The sequence below is a fragment of the Dipodomys spectabilis genome, unplaced genomic scaffold (genome assembly GCF_019054845.1).
Source record: "Dipodomys spectabilis isolate Male_0828 unplaced genomic scaffold, ASM1905484v1 ptg000004l, whole genome shotgun sequence".
Lineage (NCBI taxonomy): Eukaryota > Metazoa > Chordata > Mammalia > Rodentia > Heteromyidae > Dipodomys > Dipodomys spectabilis.
The window spans coordinates 4,809,115-4,831,016 of record NW_024870681.1 but is presented as its reverse complement, the minus strand read 5'-3'; the positions used below and the strand labels follow the sequence as shown (position 1 = coordinate 4,831,016).

Below are 21,902 nucleotides of genomic sequence, written 5' to 3'. Positions count from 1 at the left end.
TTCTGTGTGTGCCAATACTGGGGCTTGAACTCAAGGCCTGGGGGAGCTATTCTTTAGCTTTTTCATTCAAAGCTGGAGCTCTATCACTCAAGCCATACTTCCACTTCCAGATTTTTACTGGTTAATTGGATCTAAAAGGCTAACAAATTTCCCAACCCAGGCTGGCTTCCAACTCCTATCCTAAGATCTCAGCCTCCTGAGTAGCTAGGATTACAGGCATCAGCAACTAGTACCCCACTTCAGACCCTTGGTTTTATAGAATAGATAAATAAGACTCCGTGAGACTACTGCTTTATCAGGACTCTTGTCAGAACCTGGGCCTCAACATCCTGTGAATATGTGATCCACACTGCAGCTGCTAGCTTCCCGGCCAGAAATGGACGCATAGAAACCTGAGAGAGAAGGCCTCAGGCATCCATAAAATAAGTGGCCACAGGCCATCAGAAAGCATCTCGGCATCACTGATGGAAAGGCATGGCCAGACAGGATGTGGACAATGCTATCCATGCCTGCCCCAGGTCAGAGACATGAGAATGTAATAACAATGCTCAAAGAGACAGTGGCTTCGGTTTATATTCAACATCCATTATGCATTATGCATCAACCCTTGGAGATGTTCCATCTTGTTACACAATAAGACAGAGGGGTGGGAGTCTTATCATCCTGCTCTAGAATTCTTCCTGGGGAGGGAACTGCCTCTCCCTGGGATAAGGTACAACTGTGGTAAGGTACAGCTGTGAAAAAGGTCGTAGCCATGGTTGTGGCCATGTATCAGGGCTTCCAAGGATGAAGAAACTATTCGATTATGCTCCTAGCAAGAGCAGGGAAGCATGTGAGAAGAGAAGAGAAAAAGAGGGAGAGGGGCAGGTACCAGGCAAGAGGAAGAGGCAGGAGGAGGCTTAGAAATCCCCTTCACTCTAACATAAAGCCTTCAAATCCCTTGGATGTCTTTCCTCCTTGTGTTCTAACACCCTTGGTGGGTAGGATTTCTGGAGACCCAAACACAAAAGCTGGCTTTCATGCCAGGTTCTTATGGCATAGAACAGACCCTGGGAAGTGTCATCTGAAGGTAACATCTGGTATCCACACATGTGTCTGTTGAATTCAAAATACACAGCATCCTTCTGAGGGACCTAATAGCTCAGGGTTGATGCTCATGTAAACAGAGAGTAAATGCCCACATTCCCTTGTGCAAAAAGTAGAAAGGCTGTGATTCAAATGCAACTTAGTCCTAATCATAAAGCACAGGTTCTTTTTATCCATCTATCTCTCTGTCTGTCAGTATTGGGGCTGGAACTCAGGGTCTGGGGCTCTGTTTCATAGCTTTTTCACTCAAGGCTGGCATTCTACCAGTTGAGCCACAGCGCCACTTCTGGCTCTAGTGGTTAATTGGAGATCAGAGTCTCATGGACTTTCTTGCCCAAGCTGGCTTCAAACCTCAATCCTCAGATTTCATCCTCCCAAGTAACTAGGATTACAGGTGCGAGCCACTGACACCTGGCCAAAGCACAGGTTCTTAGTATGGATACCTTTAGGGGGAGGGGGTGATAAGATCTCAGCCCTCAGCCATGGTGGTCAGTGAGGAAGATGAAGAAAGTCAGGCCTAAAAACATCACTAAAGACCCTGGGTAGCCCTAGGAAAAGATATTGAGGGATTTGATCCAAGGGAGCATCCTGTCCATTCCTGAAGTAGGAAACCCGAGGAGCCAACATAAGAAGAGATACAAGTGGGTATTAGTAAGCTAGATGGATTTCTCTCCTTGTCTCCCTCCTCTTTTCTCTTTCCTCTGTGCCACCATACCTTCCAGGAACAGGAACATACCCCTCTCAGTGTCTGCTCACAGCCACATCCAAGCCAAGGCCTCTGAGAGTAGCTGGGCCTCCCTTGGGGCCCCTGAGACACTGGGGATCCTGGGGCAGCTACGCTGACCGCAGTGCCACCTGCTGGTGGGCCTCAGAGCCTGGGTCTGGGAGAGACTGGGAATGTGAGTGGCTTAGAAGCTGCACCGAGATGTCCCCAGGCAGATGAGAAGCAAATAGCAGCTTCTCACTGTAAAATGAAACAATGATTGAAGAAAAACCTCAAGATACTAAAGCCATGAAAGGCGAGAACTGGTGTATTCAATCACAAAAGTTTTGAGTTCTTTGTCGGTTCATAAATTTAAGCAATTATCAAAGCCACTAGTTCTGTGGCAGAGGGGAGGGAGGGATTGGGGGAGGAGGAGTTGTCAGTGAATGCAAAGCTCAAGGCTCTAGCCTGGGTATCGCTACTCCATCTCTGGATTACCTCATCCACCCTGTGGCTCTGTTACAGACCCCAGCACCCTTATTCAGGATTCTAGATCTCTCTCCCTGTCCCAGCCCCAAATCCCTAGATACCGCTGGTGACATCTTGACTTGGATGATCTAAACTTGGCAAGAGTCTTAATCATAAGCAATACAACTCAATATAACTTAAGCCCAAAAGGGCAGACAGAGCCCTAGTCTATCAAGCACAATTCTTGAATGAATGAGTAAATTAATTAATTAATGCATGAATGGGAGAGCATGAAGGAGTTCATTAGGGGAAGTAGATGTGAGCATACTGAACACCTATTAGCTTCTGGGAACAGTGAAATTACTTCCCCTTCTATGGTGATATTAGGATTTGAACTCAGGTCCCTGAGCTTGCTAGGCAAGTACTTTGTCACTTGAGACACAGCACCCTGAGCTATTGAATTTATGTTTATTTAATCAGATGAGAAGACTGTAAACTGTACATGGGCTGGTAGTGACAGCACACCCAAAACCATACAGCCACCATATGAAAGACTAGAGCTCAAGGAATTACTTAGGTTATTTAACTGTAATTCTCAAACCATAATAATAGATTCAGGGTCTCTGATTACAGATAGGAGCTTAAGAGGTCTTCAAAGTCATTTCATCCAATTGTTCACCCAACGCTTGAATCTCTACACATCCTAGCTAATGGGGAACACACTTCCAAGACTATAATAATAATTCACTGAATTATTGAATTATACGGGTGAGTTGGAAAATCTCTCCCTTATGTGAAGCCAGAATAAATCTGTCTTTAGATTATATAAGGTAATGCCTAGAATGTGCCCACCACCGTGCCTCTCCAACCAAGAAACACGTTCGTCATCCCTGCTTGCCCTATTACAAACTATACTTGAGTCTAGTTTTCCCTTAGGATGCCAGAAAACAAATGTAATTCTGTTTCTCTGAGACAGTCCTTCAGATATCTGAAGACAGTGCTTCAGGGTCCCCCTGAGGCTCTCCTCACCCAGGATAAACAAATACTCCAACCCCACTCTCAGATTCTCATTGGTAAGCAAGAGGCAATGCTGTGCACACTGTCATTCCACAGCCAATGCAGGATGTGAGGTTTCACAGATGCTGATGGAACAGATGATGAAACAGGCCTGGCAGACCAGGTGGTGTGGATCACAATCTCTGCAAAGGGAAAAGGGGAAGTAACCGGCCAGGGCAAACCTGAACCTGTGTCTATAGCTCCCCCTTGCTACAGTGATTGTTCAGCCAGCTCTAGAACTCATTCTATCAACAGAAAACGAAATCAATCCTTTGACCTCAGATTAATTTGTACTATTTCAGACCCTTAGGTGCAGCCCAGGGACATTGTTGTTTTGGAGATCCAGAAGTGAGCAACATGGTCTAAATCATATAAGATCAATCTATTCTTAGAAGTAATCAATCATCAAATGCTCTCCATTTATGAAAGCTCAAGTGTATATGGACTCATCCAAGGTCAAACAGGAAATCTGTGTGAAAGTGTGGCCAGACCAGAATGATGAGAGAATAAAACTTACCATGGGAAAGGGAGAAAGGCAAATGAAAGCAAAGAGGAGGAGGTCCAAAAAGTCCTCATTGGAGTGTTTCTCCTTCTTTCCCGCCATCTTTGCGAGGCAATATGGGGTGGTAGACACAACTGTGCAGCCAGAAATTCCTAGGTGCACCGGCTGTCTCGACCATACGTGAGGTTCATACTGTGCTACTTATGCTTCTTCAATAAGGACTCCCTCGAAGGAGTCCTAGAGGGTATTAATAAGAGTAGCTAATATCACACTCACCCTCCTAGAAATTGTACTCACAAACTCGAGAGAGAAAGAGAGAGAGAGAGAGAGACTTAAAAGCATCAATAAATTGGAGAGTATAGAGCTCTTGAAGGAAAGGAAGCATGCTTGGTGAAATTGTACTTTTATTTACCTGACTTCTCCCTTGTAGAGATTTCAAAATGTTAAAAGAATACTCCGAATATAGTTCAACCAGAATCAACAGGCGTCAACTTAATTAAGAAGCCAGAAATCCGAATCCAGAGGTTCCAGAAAGGCTGAAAATTGGGAGAGGAAATCCTAGAAATCCTAGAAAGGAGAATTCACAGAGACACATGCACACACACACACACACACACACACACACACACACACACACATACACACACACACACACATCTCAAATTTTTACACAGATATCCCTAAAGTCCAAGGCTGATCAGTGAACTGTATATGAATGGAGAGAGAGACTCCAAGATGCCTAGGAAGGAAATAACAGTGGGAAGAGCTGAGCTATCATTTCAGTAACTGCCACTAGAACTCCAAATTAGCAAGTCTCAATAAATAGCATGATATTCCCACTGAAGTCCCTCCCCTCCCCAAGTCTCACTCCTTAGGAATTAAGATTCCATCCCAAGACCAAAGACTACAATAAGCTAAAATACATCCACCCTTAAACACAGTCTTTAACAATGTGACTCCACAAAAACAACATGATTCGCCCTAAATTTATCTGCCTTGCTGAAACAGCACTCATTACTACTCAAAGAGAAGCCATCTAGGGCTGGGAAGGTGGCTCAGTGGTAGAGCGCTTGCCTTGCATGCATGAGGCCCTGGGTTCGATTCCTCAGCACCACATAAGCAAAAAGAAAAAAGCTGGAACTGGCGCTATGGCTCAAGTGGTAGAGTGCTAGCCTTGAGCTGAAGAGCTGAGGGACAGCGCCCAGGCCCAGAATTCAGACCCCACAACCGGAACCAAAAAAAAAAAAAAAGCCATCTACCCACAGTCACTGTGAAGATTTATCCCTAATGTCCAGGACACAATCAAAAACTACTAGACACAAGGCAAGAGGGAAAACGTGAAAAGAAAAATGAGGGAAGAGGTGGCAATGCTCAAAAAGAAATGTACTCAATACCTGACTTTTGTAACTGTAACACCCCCTGTACATCACCTTCACAAGAAAAATTAAATTTAAAAAATAAAAATAATAAAAAAATAAATGATTGGTAAGAAGGGATGCCCATGTCATTCTACTTTTGGAATTGGAAAAGTGTAACTTTATAGTAATAATAATAAACCTGTCAAATACTTCAGGAAAAAGGATTTTTAGATAGGACATGAAAGTTTCTTTTAGGGGGCAGTACTAGGGTTTAGTGCTTACTAGGGTCTCATGCTGAGTATCACTTGAGCCATGCCTCTTTTTGTTTTAGTTTGCTTGTTTTGTTTATTTAATAGATTCTTGCTTTTCTTTTCTTTCTTTCCCCCTAGGCTGGCTTTGGACCACCATCTTCCTACCTACAGCTTCCCACATAGCTGGGGTCACAGGCATTGAACACCACTGCACACTTGTTTCTTGAGGCGGAGTCTCACATTTTCCCTGGACTGGCCTCAAACCACAGTGCTCCCACTTTCTGTCTCCTGAGTAGAAGGGATTATAGACATTCACTACTACATCCAGCTGGGGGGAAAAAAAAAACACAAATGAAAGTTCTGGAACCTAGAGATACTGACAGGGTAAATTAGACTTTGCGAAAGAACCACGCAGACATCCAGGTACAGAGAACAAACAAGGATTTATTGCTGGGAAAGGGGCCGGCAAGACCCCTTCTCACAAGGGAGAAGTAAGAAGAAGCACCGGCTATTGTCTGGGGTGACCTGTATAACCTAGGAGGTTTAGGACGGGCTAGAAGGGCTAGGAGGCAGAGACCCTGGTGTGGACATGTGGGCCAGGGGCTTCATCGTGGCAGACTAGGATTTATGGCTGCTGTGCAAATAGTAGATAAGGGGTCTTTCAACTGCCCAGACCTGAAAGTCACTCTAAGGGGCTCCTGTTGCTTTATAGGGTAGTAGCTGCCCCAGAGAAGTGCCATCCCAAGGTAAAGGGGGTTGGAAGTTGATTATTTACTACCTTTACTAAATGGGTCTCAAATTGCCTAGAAAGGGAGCATGCTAAGCTGTAGAGAGGGGAAGGAGAGTGCTAAGCTATGGGAAGGGAGCTCATTTTGCTAACAGATACAATATCTGAAATGTATTAATTGTCAAATTGAATCAAGAGAAAAAAATGAACATAAAATAATGAAGGAATGTCACATTTGCAGGCAATAGAAGTTATTCAGATGGGCACAAAAAGAAAAGAGACCAATAAAAATAAACAGAGCCCCAGTGATTTGCACAGTCCAACATACATAAAATTAACCTCCTGGAAAACAGCAGAGAAAATAATTTAAATATTGGTTAGTAGTTTTCTAAATCTATTCAGAAACCTAATTCCACAGACCCATGATCCTTAACAACCCCATGCAGGAAAAATACAAAGAAAATCACATCTGGGCACAACATAGTTAAAATCCTGAAAATCAAATGTAGAGAGTGAATCTTAAAAGCAAGCAGGGTTGGAGTGGATTAGTACATACAGGAGAACTGTGATTGATTCTCAGTTGAAAGATTTTAAGACAGAAGACAGAAACAGCATCTTTGAAATGCTGAAAGAAACCATTTATCAACATATACTATGTTGATAAACTATGTTTCAAAAATAAAGAAAATACTTGGCTAGGTACCAGTGGCTCACACCTATAATCCTAGCTACTCAGGAGGCTGCGATCTGAGGATCATGGTTTGAAGCCAGCCCAAGAAGGAAAGACTTCGGGGCTGGGAAGTTGGATCAATGGTAGAGTGCTTGCCTTGCATGCATGAGGCCCTGGGTTTGAGTCCTCAGCACCACATAAGCAGAAAAAAAGCCAGAAGTAGTGCTGTGGCTCAAGTGGTAGGGCACTAGCCTTGAGCTGAAGAACTGAGGGACAGCGCCCAGGCCCAGAGTTCAGGTCCCACAACTGGCAAAAACAAAAAATAAAGGAAAGACTGTGAGACTTTTATCTCCAACTCGTTACCAAAAAGCCAGATGTAGAGCTGCGGCTCAAGTGGGAAAGCACTATTCTTGAGTGAAAAAGCTAAGGGACAACACTCAGTCCCTGAGTTCAAGCCCCAGGACCAGCACAAAAACAAAAAGGAGAAAACTGAGACATTGAAAAGTTCAGATCTATAGGGAAAATTAATACTAAAAATGACATACATACATGTGGGTAAATGTTTTCTTTCTTCCTTAAAAATTGATGCATAACTAGGGAAAAACAAAGGAGGGGGTAATAATGCTCAAGAGGAAATATACTTGTTACCTTACTCATATAACCGTAACCCCTCTGTAGAGTATCTTTACAATAAAATTATTTTTTAAAAATTGATGCCTAGGGCTGGGAAGGTGGCTCAGTGGTAGAGTGCTTGCCTTGCATGCATGAGGTCCTGGGTTCAATTCCTCAGCACCACATAAGCAAAAAGAAAAAAGCCGGAAGTGGTGCTGTGGCTCAAGTGGTAGAGCGCTAGCCTTGAGCTGAAGAGCTGAGGGACAGCGCCCAGGCCCAGAGTTCAGGCCCCACGACCGGACCCAAAAAAAAAAATTGATGCCTAAGACAAAACATATATTGTATAGCACAAATGAAAGCATTTTATATGTAGAAGTAAAATGTATGAAAGCAATAGCATAAAAAACAGAAAAATGTAAATAGAATTGTGCATGATGTAGTATATTATTTAAAGGTAGAGTATGATAAAAATGAATATTACAAGCCTACGGCAATAATTAAAAATAATAATAACCAGGCATTGATGGCTCACACCTGTAATCCTAGCTACTTAGATCTGAGAATTGCAGAAAAGTCTGTGAGACCCTTATCTCTAATTAACCACCAAAAATCCAGAAATGGAGCTGTGGCCTGAGTAGTAGAGCACTGTCTTTGAGAGAGAAAAGCCAAGCAAGAGCACGAGGCTCTGAGTTTAAGCCCCTATACTGGCATCATCATCATCATCATCATCATCATCATCATCATAGCAGCAGCTGGGTACCAGTGGCTCAAGCCTGTAATCCTAGCCATTCAGGAGGCTGAGATCTAGAGGATAGAGATTCAGAGCCAGCCCAGGCAGGCAAGTCTGAGAGACTCACATTTCCAATTCATCTTCCGGGCTGGTCACCGCTCTTGGACCCTGGGGCTGATTCAGAGAGTGAGTCTCTTCCTGATTCCTGTCTTGCAGCTCACCTACCTGCCCCCGCCGTGGGGGGAGTGCAGGTCCTCAGAGATGGGGCTCGACTTCTTTCCTGTTTACAGCATCACCGCCTGTCGTATCGACTGCGAGACGCGCTACATTGTGGAGAACTGCAACTGCCGGATGGTGCACATGCCAGGTCAGTCCCCGGGCCGCCCTCGACCTGCTTTACATTCCTTTACACTTCCCACATGATGGGAAAGTCTTGGGCCTATTCCACGAGGCTTCAGGGGGAGTGCTGAGCTGGGGAGACTGCTCCTGCTTGCCTACATGTCCAGAGGGGCCGCAATCAGGGTAGCATCTGGGGTCAGGAGCGTTCAGACGTTTGGAGCATCTGCATCCCAGAGTTCAATGTCTGCCCATTGCTTTCTGCTGGTGCCTCCTAGAGCTCGGGGTCCAGATGACTAGATGGTAGGTTGGCACATCCAGATGTCTGCTGCTTCCATCCAGATGTTTCCCTTCTCCCATCCAAATGTCTGGCACTCTTTCGAGTACAGCAAAAGTCTATTAGCCAGCAAATAAATGCGTCTGGATGCCACTTTCGTTGTCAGACTAATAACGCATAGAGCCATCTCATTAGAAGCAGCTGGTCTGTCAGAGGCAGGAGTTCCGTGTTGCAGCGTGAAATGATAACGGGGGCTGCAGGCAGTGGCTTCCGCTTCTGATGCATGTGCCTCTGTTTGCTGACTGTGTGGCTTGATACAGGTTACTAACCCTCTCTGTTCTCACTTGATCATCTTTGAAATGCATTCATTCACCAGTGCAAGAATAAAGTCAGATGTGTATGTAAAAATGCTCTGCAAGCACATAAGGAGAGAGAACCAAAAGTCATGATGGCTGATGACCTCCTACATGCCAGAAACATTACTTGGCTTTTACACTTAGTGGTTGTTGTTTCTGAATTCTGCCGTACTTTATTTAAGATTGATTTAATAAAATCTATACGTGGGTCATTTTGTTCATGACCAATTGAATAGGCCCATGGCTAAATTATCAACTTCTAGCCTATATATAAATAAATACACATGACAATAAATTTGTATTGCTTTAAACAGTAATATGAGCATTGCCTCTGAGCTTCCTGGAAGACAGAGTAAAAAAGGAAACATGCCATTTAAAAGTTATTATGGAAAAAAGCCAGGTGCCAGTAATCCTAGCTACTCAGGAGGCTGAGAGCTGAGGATTGTGGTTCAAAGCCAGTCCGGGCAGGAAATTCTGTGAAACTCTTATCTCCCATTAGCCATCAGAAAACCAGAAGTGGTGCTGTGGCTCACTCGCCTTGAGCTAAAGAGCTGAAGGACAGCGCCCAGGCCCAGAGTTCAAACCCTATGACTGACCAAATAAAAAAGTTATTATTGGAATAAAACTAAAAATACAGTAATTATTGGAAAGAAGGCTGCATATCATCTTCCTATTCTTTGGTCCTGCAGGCCAGCCCACCTGCATAGCATCCTTGGGAGAAGTAAATTAGCCAGGCAGGGCCCATGGTCTCCAGCTCTCATCTATTCACACAGCTCACACAGCAACTCAGAGCTGAGCCCTCAACTCTGGGAACTGTTCCTGGCTATCAGCTAGGAGTCTGCTAGCAACCTTCCCCCAACTACCACCAGGCAGCATTGACTGCCAGGGAAACCAGATGTTGCTGACATGCATGGTTCTGCCTGAGTGATGACCCTGCTTTTCCTCTCTGCAGGGGACGCTCCCTTCTGCACCCCTGAGCAGCATAAGGAATGTGCAGAGCCTGCCTTAGGTCAGTACAGGGGTACGGAGGGGCAGAAGGATGGCAGGGAGGGCGGCAGTGCTGAGATGATGGAGATCATCTGGCGTGGGCACAGAGGGCAATCAGGGCTGAGCAGAAAGCTGCAGGGCAGAAGGGAGTCAGTCACGGGGCGGGAGGAAGGCAGGGAGAGGATGCAGGAGGGAATGTGTGATAAGGAAGAGGGGAGGATCAAGGTAGAGGTGAGGGCTGGAAAAGAAGCTGAGGGAGAGGAGGAGGAATTGAAGGCTGGGTAGGTGAGGTCACATCCTCATTCCTGTGTACGATATGCCCTCAGCTGCCTCCTCCTCCCCTTCCTTCTTCCTCCCTCTTTCCCCCTCCTTTCTTCCTCCTCCTCTTCCTCCTCTGACAACCTCTAGGGTTGTTTGTGAGCTCGAACATAGAACAACTGCTAGATCCCCAGCTGGAAAGCTAGGGAGGAGGGGGTTTGCACCACCGGCTTCTCCCCACACCTGGCTCTCTCCAGCCCCAGGAAATGGTTCCTAATCCAGACAGACAGAGAGAATTGCAAACAGTCCATCCGGTGGAGCCAAGTGGAGGCAAAGCTGGACACTCATGCTTTCGATGGTTCCAGAAGGACTAGAGAGGAAAAAAGAGACAGTGACTCCTGATGGCCTAGTCTCGAGTCACGAGAGCCAAGATTGCCTCAAAACCCATTATGGAAAAGCTGTGATGCTCCACTATGTTTTAAAGAGAACTATGAAGTTCCAAGAGAACTAGCGGGCTCGCGGAAAGAAAGCAAGGCCAACCTATAGCAAGTGGGCTATCTCCCACCCCATATTCCTAGAGTTCACCCTCCCCATCCCAGGTGGCTATGTCTGGCTACTCCAGACCACGAGTCCCAGCCCCACCCCCGACTAAGACCCTCTACCCTCTCTCTTCCAGGTCTGCTGGCAGAAAAGGACAGCAATTACTGTCTCTGCAGGACTCCCTGCAACCTGACCCGATACAACAAAGAGCTCTCCATGGTGAAGATCCCCAGCAAGACATCAGCCAAGTACCTGGAGAAGAAGTTTAACAAATCGGAAAAATATATCTCGTAAGTTAAGTGGACCTTGTAGAGAGGGGTAGAGAGAGGATACACGGGGACCAATAGAGGAGAAGGGCAAAAGGCAAGCAGACAGTTTAATTTAGCAAGCGTTTAGCAAGCATTCACCAAACACCTGCTGCGCGCTGAGCTCAGAAATGATGGAGATGATCATCTCCAGGAGAGACAAGTACATGAATGGGGCCATATTGGCTGTCATGGCAGGATGCAGAAATAATGTCCTAATGGCAGTTGTAGGTGGGGGGAGGGTCAGGGAAAGCCTGAGAGATGTCATTTTTAAGATGTTATCAGAATTGTCCAGGGAGACTTTGCACATTCTGGTGCCTGTGCTGGAATGCTGTTCCTGCCACTCTTGGCCCAAGTGATCCCTCGTTGTACACAACTCTGCTGAAACCTCAGATGACTCAATTCAGTCCCCTCCTGTGGCTTTCTCTCCAATACTGAGCTGTTTTCCTCTATAGCACTCACGGCCCTGTCATGTGGAAGTCCACCTGCCCACCTGCCCCACTTGACTGAAAGCAAAGCAAGAAACTCTCTCTCTTTCTCTCTCTCTCTCCCCCTCCCTCCTTCCCTCCCTCCCCCTCTCTCTCTCTCCCTCTCCCTCTCCCTCTCTCTCTCCCCCTCCCTCCTTCCCTCCCTCCCCCTCTCCTCTCTCTCTCCCTCTCTCTCTCTCTCCCTCTCCCTCTCTCTCTCTCCCTCCCTCTCCCTCTCCCTCTCTCTCTCTCTCTCCCTCCCTCTCCCTCTCCCTCTCCCTCTCCTCCCTCTCCCTCTCCCTCTCCCTCTCTCTCTCTCTCTCCCTCCCTCTCTCTCTCTCTCTCTCTCTCTCTCTCTCTCTCTCTCTCTCTCATTCCTTCCTCCCCTGGAGTCAGGGTCTAACTATATGTAGCTCAAGCTTCCTGGAACTTTCAGTGCCCCTGCCCTCAGCCCCCCTGAGTGCTGGGATTACACTCTCGGTTCCACAAATTTGTACATCCAGCCATTGCTCTCCTCTAGAACATTCCACAGTGATGGAACTGTGCCCCATCTTTGGTGTCCTGAATGGCAGCCACCAGTGACAATGCAGTTGAGCATTCACAACATAGCCTGTGGGATGATCAACGAGCTAGGTGGTGACTTATATTTTATTTGAATCATCCTAACCATTTTAGAAAGACTCTTCAGGTGGTGGTCCTGCAGATGGGTGGAGAGCCAGGCAGGGAGCACGGGGAACCTGCTTAGGAGATGGTTGCCATGAACCAGACAAGAGATGGTGACACTTTGAACGGCTCCTGGGACATCCAGGCATGGAGACAAGACCTACTCTGTTGTTTTCAGCCACTCTCTCCTGCCAAGACAGTTGTCAGACCTCATCCTGGATAGCAGATGCTCAACAGGTTGGGGAAAGGACCATGGGGAGCCACACTGGAAGAGAGCAGGAGAGAGGAGATGCCAGGTCCTGCTGTTTGGTAGACATTCTGCAGGCAGGAATGACTTTACTGCCAAGGCAGGTCTCATGAACACACCTGCCTACGGGAGCAGCCTAGAGGAGCTCTGGGGCTTCTGTTGGGAACTTCCCAACCAGACATGGATTTGCTTCCTGCATTTTTTTGGTTTTGTTTTTTTTTGTTTTTACTTTGGCAAGCAACTCAATTGTGTCAGGACAGCACCTTCCAGCATAAGTAGCTTGATATCAATCCCAAAAGAAATCTGGGTAGGGAGCACCCAGATCAGCCAGGGCAGACACACTAAGTCCAAGTCAACCTGGTAGGGCTCATTTGCATATTCTAAAACTGACAGGTCCTTGCAGGGGAGGGTGGGTGGTGCTCAGAGACCTAATAGCGAGCTGACCTCCTGGGAAGGATGCTGAGAGAGATAAGGGCAATGAGGACAGTTGATAGGCTCCTCTGGTCCTGGCCAAGTCAGGTCCCTTAATATTGAGTTCCAGTTCTACCTTTGGGCAAGCTCCCCTCCTCCTCCCGGGGCCTCCACTTCACCATCTATCTGGGGGAAAGTGGAGTTAGATGATCCCTCTGAATGCCCAGAGTTCTAACCACGGGTGGGTACTAAATATTCCCTCCTCAGAGAGAACATCCTCGTTCTGGATATATTTTTTGAAGCTCTCAATTACGAGACAATTGAACAGAAGAAGGCGTATGAAGTTGCTGCCTTACTTGGTGAGTCGACACGTCTATTGCTCAAATTTCCAATCTCCCAGGGAGCAAGAGAGAGAGAGAGAGGAGAGAGTGGGTGGGTGGGTGGGTGGGTGGAAGACAAGCAGACACATAGATACATAAGCCTCCTAAGAAGTCAACCTTTTTAATTTACTAATCACACCCTCTTGCCTTACACCGCGCCTGCCCCAGTAGAAACTCCACAGTGGTGAAGATTTTAGGCCCAGTTCAACCCTCAGTTTAGGCCTCCTGTTTCTCCTTCAGGCAACAAGGAGATCACGTGAGCACAAAGGTCCCTGTGGGGACTTGCCAGTCCTGCTCTCTTGAATGTCACCGTCTTCTATTTCCAGGACGCAGGTGGCACGCTGGGGTCTAGAGGAAGAACAAAGCTGTTATATAGAAGGGATGCTTAAATGCCCCCAGGTGGCATCAAGTATAGTCAGGGTCCCAAAAGAAGCCCTGCTTGGAGAGCAGCATTGTTGTGTGGCCTCCTGGACTAAGAGCCCTTTGTCAAACACAGTTAAGAGCTACTCTTCCCAGATGCCCACAAACTTGAGGGCCACACCACAAGTTCACATACATAGGCACAGAATGGGTACAGAGAGCTCACTTCGACCCTACCCCCAGCCCAACTGGAACCTCACAAGACCCCTGATAGCACAGAGTCAAAAGACCTGAAGGATCTGCCCCTGGGTCTCTCATGCCAGCTCACACCCACTCTTGAGAAAGGGCACCATGCCAGGTGCCAGCAGCATCCTGGGACAGGCAGGTTCACCCTGGCAGTATAGAGGGGGGAGAGCTGGCTTTACAGCTGAGTGCTGTGAGGATATGGACAAAGTTGCTTCAACTTGCCAACTCTCAGCTCCCATGTCTGCCAAATGGGATACATGGTACTCATTATGCCTGCCAGGGTTCCTGTCACAGAGGGCAAGGTCTGAGGAAAATGACTTTGAGGAGCGTGGCTCACTGTTTCAGAAGCTCCAAGTCCATTGTGGATGGGGGAGAGCAAGGAGGAGCAGCGAGCTCATATCATAGTGTCCAGGAAACAGAAAGGAGAGAATACCTTTGTTCACTGACTGCCTCCTTTTCCACCCTTTATTCCATTCATCCCCAGCCTATGGGATGGTGCCACCCATATTCAGGTACAACCCAGAGCATGCTTTACTAATCTCCTAGGCATTTCACCATGTAATCAAGGTGACAGCTCAAGTGTAGCACATCCTTTTCACAAGTTTTTAGGGATGCTTAAATGTAATCAAGCCCTTGCCCAGACAAAAGTCCATCAGTAATAGTTGCTGGTACCTAGACAATCACCATGCCAAGCACCCTGGCTCAACTGATATGTCCAGGACCATCGGAGTATTTCTACAATTCCTCTAGACACATAGAACAAGACCATCTCTCCATGCCATCTGGATTAACGTCATGGTGACCAAAGGCACTGAGTCAAGAAATTCAAACCCTGGGGCCAGGATAGGAGTCAAGCCCCCACACCTCTATTTCCTAATGATGATTCCAAGTGGGTCTCTATTCTTCCCCCAGCATAAGCTCAAACTCTCTTTATCTCTCTCTTTCTTCTCTGCCCCTTCCTCTCTCTTACATACATACACACACACACACACACACACACACACACACACACACACACACACAAGGCAGGAGGGCCTGAGCTCTGAATCTGTCACATCCGCATCAGCGATGAGGATGAGCTTGTTCCTAGCATCCTGTTCCCACCCAGAATAGCCTGCTGAGGAATTCATGCTGCCATCTGTACCTTCTGTGACAGGAGCATGTGTCACTTGCAAGCTCTCAGCCATCAGGCCCAGCCTGGCCCTTCTCACACCCAGTGGCCATATATATGCACGGACCTCAGGCAAGTACTCACTGTACCCATGCCAACCTGCACACATACAACCACCTGGGGACCCCATATCCATGTACATCTATACAGCCGCCCAGAGACGGGTCCATGCTTGCACAAACCTAGGCAGTCATGCTGCACAGCTACACACTCATGTATTACGTAGCATGCACAGAAACACACCTACACATATGCACACATGCTCTGCATTCTCAGACACACTCTGCCCGCTTCCACAAACACACTCACATATGTGAAGACACACTCAGTATACCCAAATAGGCAGAGATAGCCACTCACATAAAGCCACCAAAAGCCAGACATCCTGCCTGCATCTGGCAAAGGCATGCACACACGTACACACACGCGCGCACACACATACTACCTAATCCACTCCATTCCAGCCATGCTACACAAACACAACCCTCACACATGACATATACATCTAGGAGGTCACAGTCCCCAATAAGCCTGCATTACAGAGAAGAGTGGGGAGGAAAAAAAGAAAGTGAGGCCATTCGGAGCCCAGCACCCCTTTCCCACCAGCTCTGCTTCTCCATCTAGGCTGTTAGGCTCCACCTAGCCACAGTGAGGAAGAGTGAGGAAGATTCGCACATCAGAAAAACCACCGACCAAGAAGTCAGCCTGGGATCTCCAGGATGCTTACAAACTCACCCCAACAATGTCTCCACCCCTCCTATCCCTCTCCTCCAGCCCACCTCCAAGACTGATAGCCAGAGATTACAGCTGGGAAGGGCCCCAGGGTTCAAATCCTTCACCCTTCCCAAGCACCACTGCCAAATATCCTTTGGAAACAAGGTCACTGAGAAGTGCAGAGCTTGTCAGAGCCACAGAAGTTAATGGTGACTGCAGACTGGCTTTATTGCCCTGTATTATCCTCGGTTTTGCTGGGATCTAAGCATTTGGAGATCCTGATATGAACTAAAATCTCTCTTGCTACAGATGCCCAGGTGCGCACAGCCCAGGCCTTCCATTTGCAACCACATGAGTGGTTCTCAAACCCTGGTGGGGCTACGAACTACCCAGGGAATTTGAAAGTTCATACGTTTCAGACATCATTCCCAGAGACTCTGATTGTCTAGGCCTATGGCGACATAGAGGTCAAGGCATCTACAGAATTTGATGCAGAGGATTGGAAGACAAATCTAAAAACACGTTTATCAAGAGAGTCCCTCTATGCCACTGTGAAAAACTCCCTCAAGGAAGAAAGGATACTAAGCAGTGACATCTGGGCCAGAAAGAAAAGAGATCTCCTATGAACTACTGCCAAGAATGGCACATGATCCAAGCTGGCCCGGAAGGCTGTGCTAGGATGGTCATGGTTGTGGGTGGGAGTGATCTGGGTGCCACTGCTTTGGAAACCTGCAAGTCATCTGACACATGCTCTCTGGCTATACTACACTCTCATCCAAGTCAAGGATCCACTTCCAGTCTCTGTTCCCAATGCAGGGTCCATTCACTGGGTCCTGGAAGCCATGGAACAACAGGTCTGGGAGCCCCTCCAGGAAGCAATCAGTTTAGTCCCTATCCAGTGGTGACACAGTCAGCTGTCAGGGAAGGTGGCCTTTGTCAGAGGCTTAGCCCTCCCATGACAAGATCTAACCTCCCAGTGAACCTTGCTCAGATAATCTGGCTTCTGAGTTCTTCATGTGTCCACCCCTTCTTGGAGGTGATCTGACTACAACTCAATCTTTGATCTTTTCCCTCCCTCTCCAGGTGACATTGGTGGTCAGATGGGATTGTTTATTGGTGCTAGTATCCTTACAATACTAGAGCTCTTTGATTATATTTATGAGGTAAGATTTGGAACTGCCCGGGATACATTTCTTTGATATGCTGATGCTCCCTTCCCATTCCCAGGCTCTTGAACTCTTTCCACTCGGCCAGATCCCTGCTTCTCTTACTGTCTACTCATATTATTCATCACCTAATCCTAGGCATGGGAAGTCCCTAGAAGGGGTAGATGTGGGAGATATAGAAGCCATAATCCTAGGATGGGGAATGGTAAGAAAGGTGGGCAAGCTCCAAGTAGGGAGAGAGTATGGGGATGGGAAGAAGGGACCAGATTATGCTGGTAACTCCCAATGCAAGTCTGAGGATGTAGCATCATACTATGGGTATGTCCCAATCTACACACACACACACACACACACACACACACACACACACACACACACACACACACACACACACACCACCTATACATCCCACATCATATACAGTCACACTACACTCAGACATAAGTATATAATACACAAAACACTCCATACATATGCACTACAAACACACACACACACACACACACACACACACACACACACCATGCACAAGCTGCCCTCTGGGTGACCCACCCTCTGATTACTGGCTTCCTTTGGCATTTTCCAGCAATTCTCATCCATCTCCAGTAGGGGACCATGATACACGATACAAGCCAGTGCTTCTGCTGTTGTAGGTCTGGAGAGATATCTCCCTCCAGAGGCAGCTGGAGCCTCTGAAACTCCCTCCACAGCAGAGAGAGTCTGGGAACACACACTTGGACTGCATTGCCCTGGATTGATCCGGGCAAAGAGCTTGTGCCCAACCAGCTCCTGAAGAGCAGTGCAGAGTTAGGTGTCAACCTATACCAGGAAACATGGCAGCTTTCTTTTGGCTCCACTGTTCACAGGAGGCCTCCATCTTCCTGGATGTGAAATGAGCAATGCTCTTTACTCTCAATGTGAATATAGACAGACCTAGTCCTGAGAGGTCCCTTAAGAACTCCTGGTGACAGGCAAGCAGACAGGATGCTGTAGAGTAGTATTTCGCCTCCCGGGAAAGACCCTGTGACCAGGGTCTTCTGAAAACTCTCTTGCCTCTCAGCTTGATGATAAAGTCTCCACAACCTGTTTTATTCTCTGCTTTGTTTATTAATCCTTGTGAAAAGCTATATAGTGTTCTAGCTGGGCAACATTTTAAGAACTGCCCTTCATTCCTAGCAATACAATATTATGAATCAGACGTGCCTTCATCTAGTGGACTGTGGAGCTATCAGGCCTAAAAATGGTCCTTGTCCTCCAAGCCCAGTCTCAGAAAGGGATCCCCGGCTGTTCCTCAGAATGCCTAGAGAGCTAGACATACCAGCATGTTCGGTTTATCTACAGGCTCCATTCACAAGAAAAAGGCTGTCCACACTGTACAGGGGACCTCCTACTCTTGCTTCTGAGCTTTCTCCCACAACTAAATCCCATGTGGGGCCAAAAGGTCCACTTGAGACATATGGACTCCTGGAGCTGTCCACTGGGCAGGGCTCTTGACCCTTGGCCCAGTCATCAACTAGATGGCTACCACCTCTATGTTTCCCCAGTAGAGTCCAGTAGGGGATGGGGGGGGGGGGCATTCTACCTTTGAAACTACCCTCCCAGTCTAGTCATCCCTTTCCTCCTGCTTTTTTTTTTGCAGCTGATCAAAGAGAAGCTATTAGACCTGCTTGGCAAAGAGGAGGATGAAGGGAGCCCAGATGAGAACGTGGTAAGAGTGGCTGCTGGGTTGGCTTTGCATAGGCAACATGCAAGCAGTCACTAGAGCCAGTGACTCCCTGCATAGCTTTCCACAACTGCAATGCCTTGTCATTCCCCAAGTCCAAGGATGCTCCGACTGAGCCTCATCCCAAAGGCCAGTGGGTAAGCCACAGATGTGGCTGATCCCAGGACTAGCTTCCATAGGTAGGCCCTGCCTAGCTCAGTCCGGCTTCTCCCAGGCCATAGATCTACTCCTGTTTCAAGACAGACTCTACTTCTATGTTCCCTGGGCAAAGGTGGCAAAACACAAAAGCTGTGCCACTGGCATCCATCCCATTTGATGGGACATATGGGCCCCCATGAAGTTGAGAATAGCAATGAGATCTATTTGTAGCTACTGTCCATGCTGGGTTCAAGATGGGTACTGTTCTGTGTGCCTGTAGATCACATCACGATAGCCCCATAGCCACCCTAGAGAAAGGTTTACCTTCATCTCCTTTTTGTATCTGAGGCCATCAAAGCCTGGAGGCGATGGTAACAGAGCACTTGAGTATCAGAGTTGGACTCCAGGCATCTCTGCCACTTCTATACACCCAGACAAGGGGCTCCTAAAGCCAGTTATCACTGTCATTTCCTAAACCTCAGTCCACTCATGGACTCAGGTCATGAGGAGCTGGCTCTCCTCAATAGTGGGCCTCAGAGAACCATAGCTGCTAATCCCCTAAAGTCACCCAATCCCAAATGGATCCCAGCCCCTTCTCTGAACAGATTCCCAGTTCTGCTCCAGACACTGTATCTCCACCAGTCTCCCAGGTGAAAAGTCTCACTTCAATTCTCTCAAGCCCTGCAGCCTCTGTTGAGCAGAAGGCAGCCTCTGCTGTGGGGAGGGGTGGAGGGAGGTGGGAGGAAACAGTATGGAAAGAAAAGGCCCAGATTCTAGTCTTAACTGGTGTGGCTGGATCCCAAGTCTTCTGCTTCTTAGCTGTAGGCTCCAGAGTAAGTTATTTAACTTCTCTGAGTCTATCTTCCTAAGATCAAAGGCTCTCAGATGGTTGTCATGGGGATTAAGTGAGATCTTGCCTGTAACCATCATACTGTGTTGACAGTAAGTGCTCAGAAAGTGGTGGTTCCTTGGCTCTCCCAAGGGAGTTACCGCTTCCCTAATTCCCACCTTTCTGGTTCTTCTTCCCCCAAATCTGTCTTCATCACATCTCCCCCAGATTCCTGGCACCACCTCCTACTTAGTCTCCCTGCTCCCACTTCCTCTGACTTCCCACTCACTGTAGCCCTTGGAACTGCTTGAAGATTTTAGAGCCACCTCAGCTCCCACCCTGCTCAAGGACCTACAAGGACATGTCCCCAAGGCCCGCTTTACCCTAAAGTGACAATCTGCTCTGATTCTCATCTTTAGGAGCTTCTGCCCTTCCTGCTTGGTCCTCCCCCATGAATTTTTAAGTTGAATGAATGATAAATACACGCTTTGTTCGTCCCTGCAGAGCACTTGTGACACGATGCCCAACCACTCCGAAACCATCAGCCACACTGTGAATGTGCCCCTGCAGACAGCCCTGGGCACTTTGGAGGAGATTGCCTGCTGACACCCCTCAGGCTACCCAGCACCTCCAAATAGACCTTAAGGCCCAAGACCTAGGACAGGGGACAGCAAGCTCAGGTGGGATGGCCCCTGAAGACAGAAAGAAGCAAGAGCCCCCTATGCACACATTGCAAACTTCTGCCAAACCTCGCTCCGGCCATGTCTGACATGAAGCGTCCCTGAGCCCCGCCGTGTGTCCTCGTAGGAGAGATGAGTCACATTGGAACTGTCCAAGAACCAACCTGCCATCACATCTCACTGCCAGATGTATAAAGCACCTGCATGCTCAGACTTCTTACAGCCAGCACCACCTCCACATCTGTCTTGTACATGATACTCCTCCGTGTGGTCTCCAGCATCTGTGCGGTGGGACCTGATGCCAGCCCCTCAACGTCACCGTGAGGCCATGCTGGAATCAACACTACACAGCCCAGAAGGAAGCCGCAGAACTCTCTATGATGTTCAATTCCTGTGTCCTTTGTGAAGATTCTTAACCTACCCGAGAACCCCCACTCCCCCAAACTAGCCCCTGGGGGGGTCTGGCACCAAAGGTGATCAGTGCCAACCTCCCTTTCACCCCAGCGCCTGTGGAGGTGGCACAGTGGCCTGGGTGACCCCACTATCCATCCATGGAGCCACGTTGTTCTGTGACACCGCTGTATAGTCTGATTCTTTTCATTTTAATTTGGAGGGGCTTTTTGTTTTTGTTTGTCTATTGAAGATCATTTTGCTTTTGTTTTGTGGCTTTTCATTTTGATGTTCTGAGGTTTGGTTGTTGTTTTTTTTTTCTTTCCTTTCCATTTTCTTTGGAGTTTATTTATTCGTGCTTTGAATCACAGTCATATTAAAAGCTGGTCTTGTGGAAATGGCTCTCATTTATATTTTTTCTCCACATCCAGATCACTCTCTGCCCTGGAAGGTAAGCGAAGGGTCAGATCTTCCCACACAAAAGCTGCAGGTGATGTGCTTAGGTAGCTTTATATGCAACTTTACTTGACAGAATGTGCACACCTTGTATTTTATCTGTTCTAAATGGCTCACAACGTGGCCAATGATGTCACCACCCATTGGTAGTTCGCAGTCTTTGTTCTGTAGGACACTGCCCCAGACCATGGGACATGGAGAAGGGAAAGCTGCCTGCATCTGAAAGCCACAATAGAGGCCTTCTAGACCTCTGTGCTCTGTGTGCGCTACCCTGAATCCTCCCAAAATTGACTGGGGACCCTAGTGTGATCTCCCTCCCACACATCTCAACTTCTCTCCACCCCACCTCCCCACCTCCATCAAAGGTCACTTTTGCAACCCCTTTAGCCTAACCTTTTGCTTCTCACAACTAATCCCCAGCTCTCCCAATCCAGGGTCACCCCACCCCAACCCAACAATAAAGAAAAGGTCTCGTGTGGCTGGTGCTCCCATCCTTACGTGCAGATGAATGGATAACACTGGCCAGACCAGGGGCTCAGGGTTTTAGTCTCTGCTTCTATCACCTTCTTCCTTTGGAAAGTCCCTTGTGATTGGGTCCACCAGATAATCCAGGGTTTTCCCTCCACTGCAAGGTATTTA

General features: G+C 47.6%; 1 protein-coding gene across 2 annotated transcripts in view; it reads left to right on the top strand.

Annotated features, from left to right (window-relative positions):
• Asic2 (acid sensing ion channel subunit 2) overlaps positions 1-21,205 on the top strand; it is a 1,002,658-nt gene extending 981,453 nt beyond the window's left edge. For both annotated transcript variants that reach the window (XM_042694285.1, XM_042694273.1), the window contains exons 4-10: positions 8,380-8,530; positions 10,085-10,141; positions 11,054-11,207; positions 13,278-13,369; positions 16,965-17,044; positions 18,687-18,755; positions 20,242-21,205. In XM_042694285.1, coding sequence (XP_042550219.1) covers positions 8,380-8,530; positions 10,085-10,141; positions 11,054-11,207; positions 13,278-13,369; positions 16,965-17,044; positions 18,687-18,755; positions 20,242-20,343 — 705 coding nt within the window. In that variant the 3' untranslated portion in view covers positions 20,344-21,205. The remainder of the gene's footprint in view (positions 1-8,379; positions 8,531-10,084; positions 10,142-11,053; positions 11,208-13,277; positions 13,370-16,964; positions 17,045-18,686; positions 18,756-20,241) is intronic.
• The last annotated feature ends 697 nt before the right edge of the window (positions 21,206-21,902 follow it).